The sequence below is a fragment of the Berghia stephanieae genome, chromosome 3, assembly GCF_034508935.2.
Source record: "Berghia stephanieae isolate SIO BIC M18660-M18661 chromosome 3, UCSD_Bste_1.3, whole genome shotgun sequence".
Classification (NCBI taxonomy): Eukaryota; Metazoa; Mollusca; class Gastropoda; order Nudibranchia; family Aeolidiidae; genus Berghia; species Berghia stephanieae.
Window position 1 is genome coordinate 79879011 of NC_088362.1, and position 13998 is coordinate 79893008.

The window sequence follows — 13998 nt, forward strand, 5'->3', positions numbered from 1 at the left end:
AATAAAATATATAGATTGTTAAAAGCCTACAACTAAATACCTATTTGTATTTTTACTTTTATGTTAAATTTGATGAAATTGTCACTGGGGCAACTTGAAGTCTATTTTATCCTTTATTGTCCGTTGTCTTTCAATGTTCATTAGGGTTGGGTCTTTCAATATCCTGAAGTGGACAAGGTAGTAAGAAATGAATAAAATAAAGAAGTGCCAGAGCAGCAGTTGATGAAATTCCCCTTATGGTGGGGAAATATTGGACCCCCCCCCCCTCCTAAGGCCGATGAGTCTTAATCAGCCCACAGCTTTACCGTCTCGTCTACCCTTCTAAATCATTTGCCCTTACCATATGGCTTTGTGTCTGTATCTTTTTTTTTTTTTGAGAGAGAGAAATCTTCTTATTGCTGCCCCTTATATTGTGTGTTTTGTTTTACGGCGCTTGCAACACATTTAGGTCATATCAGCAGTAAAAAGGAAGAAAATGGGTAGTAAAAAGTTCTAGAATTACAATTAAAGCACCCAAGAATAATCAAGACAAAGGGGAATTGGTTCAAATAAGGAACAGATGTAGATTCCAAGAGCACATTATCAGTGTACTTAGTTTGATATCACCAAATGTCTCATCCAGACACAAGCACAGGTCCCCGCCAAGAAAAGACAATTGTTTACAAATCATATATATGTAAAAGGAAAAATAATACAGTGCATAGCAGAGAGATGGTTTACAAGGAAAAAAATTTCATCTCCCAAAACCAACTTATTTGACTTTTTCCCTCCCAGCCAGGGCCAGGACAAAACCAAGTTATCTCATTCCAAGACAAAGACAGAAAGCAAGTTGGAAAACAGATATAGGAGGATAGAAGAAACAGTATATACCTACCTGCCCACTATGCGAGGTCAAGAAAACCACCCAGCCCTTACATTGTTTTCATGTTTGAATGTCCATGTTGTGTGGCTATGTGGTATGACACTTGCTTTCGGATCGGAAGGTCCTGGGTTCGAGCCTCGCTTGGCGCATAGTTGAATCCTTGGAGAAAGCTCTTTACTCACATTCTCTCCCCGTACTCAGGTGTAGAATGAGTTCCCGGATTTGTCTCTATCCGAAAAAATTGTAATATCCCCTGACAGGCGTCATGTCCCGTCCTACATATTAAATGTTGCTGTTGCCCAGAGACCCCTTCCCTTGTAAAGCGCTTTGAGCACATTTAGTGGATATTGCGCTGTATAAAAGCTAAATTTTAATTTTAATAATTTTTAATGTCTAGTTGGTGAAGGAAAGCCATGCCTGCCTCAACTCTGTCAGGTTACAGCTTAGTCTGCAGAGGTCCTCTCTTCTTGTTGCATATTTTGGCCATGTCTGGAGTGTATGGAGGGCTTCTTCCTCTCCTTCACTACAATCACACATGCCGGTTTCTCATTTGGCAAATTAATGTTTAAAAGAATGCTCTCTCTCTGGCAAAACAATTTTGAATTTAATATCACAAAAAAAAAAGATATATCTCCCAAATTTTAATGTATCTACTATTTGGCCTGTGACTGTGATAGCCTCATAAAGTAAAGGCCTTGAACAAATAGTTGAAATAAAAAAAATTGAACGGTTTTCACCATCACAAATAAAGTCCAGCTAAGATATATTCCTTTATATGACTCTTTTTATTTTATTTTCAATTTGAAGAAACAAAGTTGCTTGCTTATTGCTAGCATCAGTACTCTCAACTACATCATTCAGGTCCCAAACACTTCAAAAATTCCATGAGAAACTGGAGAACACTTCGACTGTAATATCGGGGTTGTGTTAGAGTTTGTTCTATGAGCAACGAATACCTTTGGCAATTTGCTTCAAAGCTGAGACTGCTGCAAATGCCGCACCTTGACCACTTCCATCCTTGGCAAGAATCATCTTTACCTGAATGAAAATTGTAGAAACATTAAAAGTAATTCAACATTCAGACATCTTTTAAAAAAATAGTTTTCACTTTTGATCTTGATTACATAAGTTTTCCAATGCAATGCTTACAACACTTTTTAGTTGGATCAACACCAGTTGAAGGAAAATGGTGGGATTGTCAAAAAATAAGAGATTTCAAATTTAACGGGACTGACCAATGAACAAGAAAAAAGTGAAATAAATTTCTTTTTTGGCGGTTTTCATGATAGATGTAAAATTTTTAGTTTCAGGTTATTTCAATACCAGTGAAAAAGAAGGTAAGGAAAAATTAAAAGACATTTCTACACACATAAGTTCAGGCAGAGGGCAGATGTAGATTCCAGGAAAAATCTATTTTTATGTATAGTCGGGAACCATCTTAAAATTAAAATCCCATAAACACTGGACCTATATACAAAGTACACTCAGATGAACATCAATAAGAAAATAACTACTACAGAGATATGACTTACAAGGCAAAAAGTTAAAATACTAATAGTAGTAGATAAATAAAATTTTCACCTTTATATGGGAAATTCATTCTTCTGTAAATAAAAATAACAACAAAAGAAAAATCTGAACTTTCTTTTAGACGGGAGCGAGTATAAAGTAACAGAGAGATGGTTTACATGGGGGGAAAATATCATCTGTTAAAATAGATACAGATATTTGAGAGATAGAAGATACAAATAGTGACCTCTTCGCCCATTATGCGAGGTCAAAAGACCCCACCCATGGTATTTTAAGGGCAAAAGTCAAAACGACAATGACAACTGATATATGGAGACAGAAGATATAGCATGACTACCGACTCATATAAAACTTCTCGGTCCAGAAAGACAATGTTTCCATTGCCCCAATAAAGAAACTAGTTCAAATAGGGAACATAACAAGATATCAAGAGTAACCAAACCAAACATATGCATATTAAGATCTTAACTAAAAAGAATGTAATAACATTATTATAAAATACCAAGAACTAGTGATAATGTAAGACAACGGGAAAAATGTTCTCTCAAAAACAAACATTTTTCCCACATGGCAAACGATCATAGCCAGGCTCGTAGGAAAAAAGTAATCTAAACCCAGGAAAATAACAGCAACAAGTAAGGGGCTAATATCAGAAAAAGAGGAACACCAAAAAAAAAAACGCAGGAGTTTACTTGCCAATCCTACATACAGAGGTTATGGTCTCTGTCCAGCATGAGAAACTTCCATTTAATTTCAAATCTATTAACATTTCGAATACTTCAAAGAATGCTGATGATTTGACGGAAGTCATTACCTTTGAATCTGGACAAAGTCTATTAAAGATCTCTGTCATGCTGTTATGGAATTTGGGATGCTTTTCATACAATGACCCATCGATACCAATCGTCACCTCTGGGAGCTTGATGTAGTTGATGAGGACTGACATGGCTGAAGGGAGTTAATGTGTCATAAGTTTAAAATATCAAGAACAATAAAGCAATAATGCAACTTCTTTGAAATGTGTTGACAAATGCAACACAACTTGAGTTCATTGAACTTAAATAACTATATATATTACTTCACCCCTAATATCAGAAAACCCTGTCATTTCTTAAAAATATATTAGCTCAATGACATATTAACCCTGTTAAATTAAAAAATTATTCAGAATATTTTTGCTCATTTCATTGACTTAAATAGAGGTTGAAAAGACAGTATATTGACAATCTGAAAAAGCCTGTTTGGTGTGTATGAATACAAAGCAAACATTAAAAAAAAAAAAGTATTCTTCATTTTGGAAAGCTTGACTCAGGAGTTCGCAAGATATACCACAGCGATGGAACAAAGTGGGTGATATTCTTATTCTCCAAATATTATTTGTTTTGTTTGTTTTTAAGGGTTTTAAACCGCTTGCGACACATAGGTAATTTCAGCGCCAGTAAAAGGACAGAAAATGGGATAGCCTAAAATGTTGTAGGGTTCCTTTATGGCAGATTTGACTGTAATTGTTCATGTTTGTGTTTTAAGGTGTTTACTTGGTGCTAGTAACACTTACTTGTAGGTCATTTCAGCACCAGTAAAAACAAGATGATTGGGGAAATGTAAATCTGAAGTTAAAAGCACCAAAGAAATAATAAGACAAATAGGGAACAGAAGATTCCACTGCCAATCTATCAATGTGCTTATTTTGACATTACAAAAGTCCCCCCAAGGCACAAGCAAAGGACGCAGCAATGAAGGATACACTCAAATGTTTACAAAGTACAATACTACATAACAGAGATGAACAACAAGTGAAAAAAATAATCTCTCGAAATAAAACATTTAACTGCCTCCATCTCGGCTAAGGATCCTTGCTAGGACCAGGAAAAAGAACTGGATATATGTCAATCCAAAATTAGACGAGAATAAGGTGGAAAAGAAAACATATAGGGGAATAGAAGAAACAGTAATAGTGACATCTACGTCTACCATGGGAGGTCAGATATAATTGCTCATTCTACAATTTTTTCAGAAAGTACAATGGCACCTACCAATGGCAATAATATGAGCACCTCTCCTGGACATGAACTCACAGACTTCTCTAACAATGGCTATGTCTTCCTCTGATGCTGAAGATAAACCAAATTGTTCTAACACTTTCCTTGTGTTGGTCGTGTCACCTTCTTCATCGCTGAAAATGAATGTCACAATGGAGAGGAGATACAATAACTTCATAATGAGGGGAATTATACATACTACATATTTATTTTTAACAGTTTAAAAATATGTATGTTTGTATATTTGTTTTTAATGGTTTTACGGCGCTTGCGACACATTTGGGTCATTTCCGCAAAAGTAAAAAGGTAGAAAATGGGATAGTCAAAAATTTTTATAGATTTACAATTAAAAGCACACAAGAAAAAGTAAGACGAAGGGGAATGGTTTAAATATGGAACAGATGTAAATTACAAGAGCACACTATCAGTGTACTTAGTTTGAGATCACCTTAAAGTCTCACCCGTACACCAGCACAAGATCCTGCTAAGTTGAATACACTCAAATGTTTACAAATCATATGCTAAAAAAATTAATAATAATAATATTAACAGTACATAATGATTTACAAGGAAAAAGATATCTCTCAAAACTATAACAATACATACTTTAAAAAAAATAATTGAGCTTTTATATAGTGCAATATCCACTAAACGTGCTCAAAGTGCTCAAGGGGTCCCTAGCCAACAGCAACCCTTAACATGTAGAACGAGACATGACGCCTGTTATGCGATATTGCAATTTTTTTTCGGACAAAGACAATGTTGTTAACAGCGAGGTAGTCATTTTACACCAGAGTACAGTGAGAGAATGTGAGTAAAGAGCCTTTTCCAAGGACTCAACTATGCATTGAGCTAGGCTCGGACCCAGGACCTTCCAATCCGAAAGCGAGTGTCATATCACCAGACCACATAGCCGCACCAATAACTATACATTTGACTGTTTCCCTCCCAGCTAAGGACTCCAGCCAGATGGATGCCAGGGGATAGAAGACACAGCAAGTTACCTCCCTGCCCACTATGGGAGGTCAGGAACCCCACTCAGTGAAAAGCAATTGGAAAACAGATATGGTAGAGAAGACATAGTAAGCGACCTCCCTGCCCACTATGGGAGGTCTGGAACCCCATCCAGAAAAATGATTAAGATAAATATTGAATTATTTTACAGCAGTATTAAGATGGTTAAAATATTTAAGATCCAAAGTTCAAATAAAAAACAAAGAAACATATAAAGAGAAATCAAAACCCAATAAGGTCGACATCGAAAAAAAAAATAATAATCACTTCAGTTCACAATATTTCTTTATTCTTATTTTTATGATCAAAGAGAATCAAGCAAATTTTTCTCAAGGTTATAATCATCAGCTTACCCAGGGGTGCTTGTAATCAGTAACTACTGTAGACCCTTACTACGGAGATTTCACAATACTGTTACTGCAAAAAGGTGTCCCATCAATTAAAATATATCCAGGTTCCATATTGGTTTAAGATAAATCATTTAATCTCTATGAATGATACATTTCTCGAGTGATAAGCGCCATTCTAAGTCATTGAGAGAATATTACTCTGAGATAAGATGTCATAAGGTTACAAAGCGTATATGGTGTAATTAAAACTGATATAAAAAAGGAAAAGACCATACCAATGTGACCTGTTATTTTAACTAATCTATTGCTAATACTATTACCTTTCCCTCATATATTGTCACATTTATACCTTTCTATCTTTGTGATATGAGATGTGGTGAACTGCCATCTTCCCTCCGTGAGCTGTTGAGCATTGCCATTAAATAAAGTCTTATCTTTGATTAATCGAACCAGAACCAATCGAATCAGTTCTCCCAAATACATTCCAGAAAATGATTTTTCAAACCTGTGAGTAAAGAATGTCTTTGATAAAATTTAATTTCCTTATAAATCTATATTACAGCAAATAGACAGCCTATAATTGTTTCAAGATAAGAACATTTTAATTTTTAATAATCATATGACATGAGTATTTCTCTTACAAAAAGAAATGATATAATATTTTCATTTTTGCTACTTGCTAGTATTAAAGCAATTTTATTTTAAGCATTTTTATAAAGAAGTTAACATGTTTGTAAAAAGCTACACTCAAGCACGGAAATATTGAACAAGTCGGGACTTGGCCTATTTGTTAGAGTTTTCCGTATTTTCACGTTTTCTGTGTTGAGAATTTTACAGAGGATATGAGGAAGAATATGAGGGAGAAGAAAAAGTCATGTTATAATGATAACTCTCCGTGATTGGGAACTCTGTCAAGAGTTGAGACAATTCAATTTCCTTTTCTCTGCCATCTTTTACAAAATTATGAAGAATTTTCACTGGTGTTGCGTTTAGTGCATCTCGTCTTGTTCAATTACAGAAATGGAATGACAATTCCCACCACGTGTGCTTGATAAAAAGATAAAGGCAGCATATCGCATTGTGATATGATTATCTACGAATCCATTTACCTCAAATCAATACTATTAATCCTCACTTAACACCCTCTAGCTCTTCCCTCTTACCCTTAGCAGGCTTAAGAGAGAGGGCTTTGTTCTCACACTGCTCTCAAACTGCCTTCCCCACCCCTAATTATTTGTATCATTTTAATACGTAACAATGACTGCCTAAGGCAATCAGAGCTTTGTTAGTCTCTCGTCCCAATGACACTGATAATTTTGCTATGGCACTGGCACCTCAGATTAAGTACCATAAAGTGAAGTAACGTCGTCTAATACAAGAAGCTGATGGAGTGATGGGTGGTGTGTGAAAGATGCTGGTCAAACATGCTTTGCAATTTCCCCTCAGGTCAGCATGCACACACACACAAACACACACACATAATGTATGCCACATACACGCATGCGTAACACATTAATTGACACTTAGTGAAAGGGAATGTCCAATTTGTTTGAGATTTCCGTGTTGGCCTCAAAAAGTGTTTTATGATTTTCATGTTGCCAATAATAACAAAACAGAGGGATTGAAACGGGGAATTGTACAGGGTTTTTTTCGAGATTTCTGTGATCGAGTGTAGGTAGTTATTTTCATCCCATAATTTTTTTTAAATCAAGTAATTAATTTCTCCTAAGATCTATCTATACACATGACACAATAAAATTATCCAATGTTACGACAATTCATGCAAACTTACGTGAATGAGCCGGGGTGATTAGAGTACTTATCTACTTCCTTCTCATATTCAGATCTCGCAAAATCCATACATCCTCCATCACCAGTGGAACCCAATTCCACATTCACTATTACCTGCAATTCAATATTGAATTCAGAAATGTTATTTGACTTTTATTTACAAATTCTGTTCCAATAAATAAATAAAATTCATTTGACTTAAGAGTGCAAATGAACATTGAAGGAAAGAACCATAAATTATAATGATTTTTTTTCTTTTTCTAAATATGCAAATCACTTATAGATTTAGTTGTCAAAGTACTACTTGAAATTGCTTATAAATTAAAATTAACACCAGTGATTTAAACAATAGGACAAAAAATTTGAGTTTTATTAGACAAAAACTTGTTTATGATGTTTGTTTACCAACAAAGAGCCTTTATTTTCAAATAAAGAAAATAAGCATCATAGTTTTGTTGTTTTTTTTACCATGTAACAAAAACACTTAAATTAATTACTGTCAAATCTCGATTGCTTCAATTTACTCTTGAAAGACCTTCCAAAAGTTCTATTGAACCATCTTCAACTTATGCAATCTCATAATTATCCCATCTTTGTTTTGTTCCAACTGAACCATAAAGAGGTTAAATTAAATGAGAAACGTGTACGAAATATTTTCGTATGTGGCTCATTTACATGTTTTGGATCTTGATAATCGCCTGTCCACTTCTCAATATCGTCTATATTTTCCACAAATGCAGCATTACAACCAGTGCCTGTTCAGATAATACCAAAATAGTCAAAGTCTGAAGTGAAATGTACAGAAAAATATTGATATATTTGATAGATTAAACTTACAACAAACCAAATTTTTATACAAACTTTGGGATTTCATTTTTAGAAAAAGTATCACGGTATAAAATGTTTCAGAGTAGTAAAATTTATAATTACATTTTTAACATTTTGTTAAACAAATGGCAGATGTTTGTGGTCTTGCGGTATTATACTCAGCTTCTGACCTGGTGGTCTTTGGTTTGAGTCTTGCTGTATGCTGAACAAAGTAAGGTGCTTGTCAAAGGTTTTTTTCTCACATTTTCACATAATTTTCAGATCATCTCTAATGGAAATAATTATAATAGTGTGCCTTCCGGATGTTACGTCTTGTCTGACAAGTCAAATGTTGTTATTGACTTGGGACCCATTGTAAAGCCTCTTTGAGCGCATTCAGTTTATATTGCTGTAATAAAGCTCTTACTTTAAAAATAATAAATACCATATTTTCTTAATTTTACTTCTATATATAACATTAAGTGCATCTGATACAAGCGATGTGACCTCACCCAAAATGAGTCCAACTCGACATTTCTTGTCTAGATAATTCCCAGCCATCAAAGTACTGACAGTATCACTCATGACAACAACTACGTCAACTGGCAACCCCTTTGTAAGGATAGAAATGAATGGAATAAAAAATTTTAAATGTACATTGGTGGCCTATGTCAAAAACCATCATTAAAGTCCCACTCTAAGGAGTGCATAGTTAAGTCCTTGGAAAAGGCTCTTTACTCACATTCTCTCACCATACTCGGGTACAAAATGAGTACCTGGCTGTTAACAGCATTGTCTCTGTCCAAAAAAAATTTGTAATATCGCCTCACAGGCGTCATGTATCGTCCTACATAGTAAGTGTTGCTGTTGGCTAGGGATCCCTTGTAAAGCGCTTTGAGCATGTTAAGTGAATATTGTGCCATTTAAAAGCTCAAATCTATATAAAAATAATTACAATAAATGGTATGATGATCTCTTTAGAGACATTTTACACTTTTTATAAATGAAATGATAGAAATAAATTGAGCAAACCTAGTTTATTTAATTGACTCCCCTCCAATATCCGTGCATTATTATTTGAGAAATCAGTTTTTGATTTGAACAAACCCTACTTTTGCCTTTCTGTCAATGGCTTCCTCCAACAGCTGTACAGGATTATCTCCAACTCCGTCTGGACATCGGAATGTCTTTGTCCAAGTCAGCAAAATACTCTTGTTCAAAGCCAATTGGGTGGATGGAAAGGAAAATGTAAAGCCTGTGTCGAAAAATTTCATAAATAATAGAGATATCATCCAACAATTGAAATAATAGGAACCTTCCACAACAAGATAGATTATGAGCAGGAACAACAATTTGTATGCAACTGCACAGGAAAGAAACAAAATGAATTTCTTTCCATGTTTAGCATTGCCCATCAAACAATTTCAATAATTAATAATCTCTCTCTCTCTCTCTCTCTCTCTCTCTCTCTCTCTCTCTCTCTCTCTCTCTCTCTCTCTCTCTCTCTCTCTCTCTCTCTTTTTATTTTTTATTTATTTTTTATTTTTTACAAACACACTCATCTCGTTATATAATTGATCTCTGAACACAATCTGTATTCATACTGTAAAAAGTAATTTTAAAAAATGAATATGACAATTTTTAAAAAAGAACAAAATACCAAACACAGAACATTTCGTGATCAATACCCTTCTTCAGTCAACAACAATAAAAACATATTACATTACTTAAAAACCAGATAGACAGTAGGGAAATATTTGGCACATACTTTCTGTAAGTAATAAGATCTTGGAATGTAAACAAATGAAGCGTTCTAAGCATGTGCAGAATAGAGAGGAAAATTAAACTATGCCAAAATTTTGGTGCATAAAAAAACCCCCAAAAGACAACTCCCCCCCAAAAAAGCCCAAAACTTCTTTTGTGAAGATGGTATATTCATTATTTTTTATTAGAGTCCATCTGGATAATCGCAACACTCTAGGATCAGCAAAAATGTTGCGATTAACCAAAGTTGAGGTTCCTGTCCACTATTGCAACATTTTCCCTCTGAGTTTACACAGGCTGGGCCGACCATGGCTGCTGTATCTGGTTGATTTCAGATAAAATGATGAGGCACTGTTTTCACTAACACTTGTAAGTTTTTATCGCAATTGTGATTTGACCACTGATCAGTTTCATATCATATATGGTAAACTCAAACCAATTGTCATAAATATTGTTCGTAGTCCACCACAGACTGAGCAATTTGATTGAAAAAAAAAACATATGGCAGCCCTGTATATTTTTTGACAAGCGAAAAGCAGCTTTGAAGTAAGCCATCTCATTCAGATTGGATTATTCCTCTCCTTACCACCCATGGGAAAATCATCACATTCATTACGATGTAACCATCACTTTTCTCATTCAGATTTCCTTTGTAATCTTAAAATTTAAAGATTTTTTTTTCATTGCAATAAAAACTTGACAATCAGTATTAGAGCTCATTTTGATGAATAATATTATGCATAGAATTACTTGTTGCCTTTCTGTTTGAGTAACAAAAAAATCTATTTTGCTTTGAACAGGTGTGAAGTTTCTGGGGAAAATTCTGAAAATGGCTGGTAAGTAGAGAGTTAACTTTCACTCTTTTGTTCTCAACATTTGTAAGAGTCATAGAGATTAGTCGTGATGAAAGACAATAAGCTCTCACCAAACCCATTGATTACAATGCACAGGTATCAATCCCAAAACAAAGGATATCTTCAGCCTCTCCTTACAACTGTCATTGTCTACCTGTTGTCTTGACTATGCCCAGCCCCCTCGCCTGCTATCTAATGGTTACAGATGACCTTACAAACCCATACTGTAATGTCCCTCCCTCTTTTGCATCTAATAGAGTGGTGACACACTAGTGTAGCATTAAACCCGGCCACTCTTGATTCTTCAACCTGTCCTGATTTCACCCATGATGAAATTTAATAATCATGAGATTTTGTTTGATTGATTTCTTGAATTTGCTACTTTTTGAGTTTGAAAATTTGTTGTGATTAACCAAAGTTTGTTGCAATTAACCAGTGAAATACATATAGAATTAATTCCGTTTTTGGGAAATGTTGGGAGTAACCGAAAGTTGCGATTAACCGACTTGCGATTATCCAGAATGGACTGTACCTTTTATATCTAAGAAACTAATCCGTTTGTCAAAAGCATTGGCAGACTGAGACTTTTCCTTATACTGTTATGATACCCCAAACAAACAACAAAATCAGAAAGACTGAAAATGATTACATACCAAGAGGTATTTTTGTCTTTGATTCAATTAATTCATTTTTCTGTAAAAAGTCCTTGATACTCTCTGCAATAAAATCAAAAACCTAAAGGGAGAAAAAATTGAATTAATATTTCTATGTAATAAACAAGTAACAGATGGCATTAACCTATCAAGTTTCTGGTGCAAATGAGTTAAATCGCATCTTAATGTGAAGGATGATCGGCTTTGAATCTCGAGGGTATCTGAAAAGCTTCCATCCTATGCCATGGTTTTTGGGTTTATTTTTTGCTTTTTTTAATTTGGGCGAAGCAAAATGCAAAATGGGGTGATTCTTTTGGACAATGGAAATATACTTAATGACTTATTTATTTTTAAGATGTTGCTCAAAAGGATGCAATCTTTTCAAATGATTATTTTTTTAAGACCTACCGGTGCCAAAGCAATCACACCAAGGACTTGATATCAACACTCAATCTTGCCGAGGGCTAGAGGCTAATAAAGGCGAGTACTACATTTCCTAAATTGGAAACTACTTATTTTTATAAAGTCGAGTGGGCATATTTGTTTGACAAGTTCATTAAGATTTCAGTTTGAAATTTCAGCAATTAGCAGTTTGAATGTTTTGAAAAATTCGATTCAATATATTGAAGTATCATACATTATTTTAAATTGCATTGATTAACAAAATGTTCATTTTTACCACTTACTCCAGCTGCAGGACCACAGAGAATTTCCTCTGTCAATGTGTAATATGTTGTGGTCGTATCAGCAACTCCATCTTTGAATCGAACTAACACAACACGGAAATTGGTTCCTCCCAGGTCAAGACCCAGATAATCTCCTTGCTCTGTTATGTAATAATCAATAAACAATTTCTAAAATTTAAATAACAGCACCTCAACAGCACCTCACTACAGACATAAAAAAGATAAACAATGAGACACATCTATTGGTCCCCGAGGACAAAACTAACAACTACTACAAACTATAAACCGACACATATATCGCACTAATCACCAACCAAATACACAACCAAATTAACGGCCACAGGGGTATCATCATTTATGTGAAAGAGGAGATAGGTGCACAAGAAATCACCCTGGCACCTGACCAAAAGCTAGCTAATGAGAGTGTTTGGATCGAAGTGAAAGTGAGGGATGGTGAAAAATTACTAGCTGGATGTGCGTATAGGTCTCCAACTAGTTCCCCAGAGAACACCAATAAGTTGTATCAGACTATGCTGGACCTTACTAAGGATAGGGCATATGTATTAATCACTGGTGACTTTAATCAACCAGATGTTGATTGGGTAAATGAGACAGCCTCAGGCAACAAAGCATTAGAATTCTTAGAGTTCTATAGAGACTCTTTCCTCTATCAGCATGTTAAGTCGCCAACGCATTTTCGAGGGGATCAGAAACCAACACTCATAGACCTAGTTTTATCATCTGAAGCGAGCATGGTGAAAAATTTGACTCATAACGCTCCCCTTGGCAAAAGTCATCATCATGTTTTAGCTTTTAACTTTGTGTGTAGCACAAAAATTGAAGTAAAGAAAGAAAGACGGTATAACTACAAAAAAGCTGACTTTGATAAACTGAGAAAGTGTGTGAATGACAGCAATTTACTTGCCAAAATTCAGGATAAGGATGCAAATGATACATGGAACTGCATCAAAAAGACTGTAGAAACTGCAACTGAGGAATGTATTCCTAAAAGTGGATCAGGGCCTGCAGGCAAACGCAAGACACCTGTCTGGTGGAGTGAGATGGCTATGTCTAAGTTACGTAATAAGAAACAGACATACAAGAAATACTTGGGAACACTAGACCAGAAAGACTGGCTAGCCTACACAAGAGCCAGGAACCAAGCAAAAGCGGCGTGCCGGAAAGCAGTTCTAGACTATGAAAAGTCTATAGCGCAAGATGCGAAAAATAATCCAAAGGCATTCTTCTCCTATGCTAAGAGTAAGATGAAAGTGCAAGAAGGCCTAGCCGACCTCAAGGACAGTGACGGTAAACTTGTGTCAGCTGACAAAGATAAGGCAAACCTCCTCAATACATTTTTCTGTAGTGTATTCACAAACGAGAGAGTGGGGGATATTCCTGATTGTGAAAAATCTGAAGTTGACTCTTCTCTTAGTGACATTATATTCACTTGTAAAGATGTGTGGAATAAGCTTAAAAATTTAGGCTCCTCGAAATCCTCTGGCCCTGATGGGATACACCCATGTGTACTAAAAGAACTGGCAGAACAGCTAGCAGAACCCTTAGCAGAGTTGTTCAACAAGTCACTTAGGGAAGGGAAGCTGCCCAGCATCTGGAAAGATGCAAATGTAACTCCACTTTTTAAAAA

The 13998-nt window shown here is 35.2% G+C and overlaps 1 protein-coding gene across 1 annotated transcript in view; it reads right to left on the reverse strand.

The window, feature by feature from the left end:
* Window positions 1-1628: 1628 nt before the first annotated feature.
* LOC144968561 (hexokinase type 2-like) overlaps window positions 1629-13998 on the reverse strand; it is a 24702-nt gene continuing 12332 nt past the window's right edge. Inside the window, exons 4-13 of the mRNA XM_078907037.1 lie at window positions 12351-12490; window positions 11665-11746; window positions 9506-9648; window positions 8906-9005; window positions 8262-8341; window positions 7588-7700; window positions 6145-6300; window positions 4426-4565; window positions 3207-3340; window positions 1629-1900 (exon numbers count right to left, since the gene is read on the reverse strand). Of these exons, the coding sequence (XP_078763163.1) occupies window positions 1802-1900; window positions 3207-3340; window positions 4426-4565; window positions 6145-6300; window positions 7588-7700; window positions 8262-8341; window positions 8906-9005; window positions 9506-9648; window positions 11665-11746; window positions 12351-12490 (1187 nt within the window). The 3' untranslated portion in view covers window positions 1629-1801. The remainder of the gene's footprint in view (window positions 1901-3206; window positions 3341-4425; window positions 4566-6144; window positions 6301-7587; window positions 7701-8261; window positions 8342-8905; window positions 9006-9505; window positions 9649-11664; window positions 11747-12350; window positions 12491-13998) is intronic.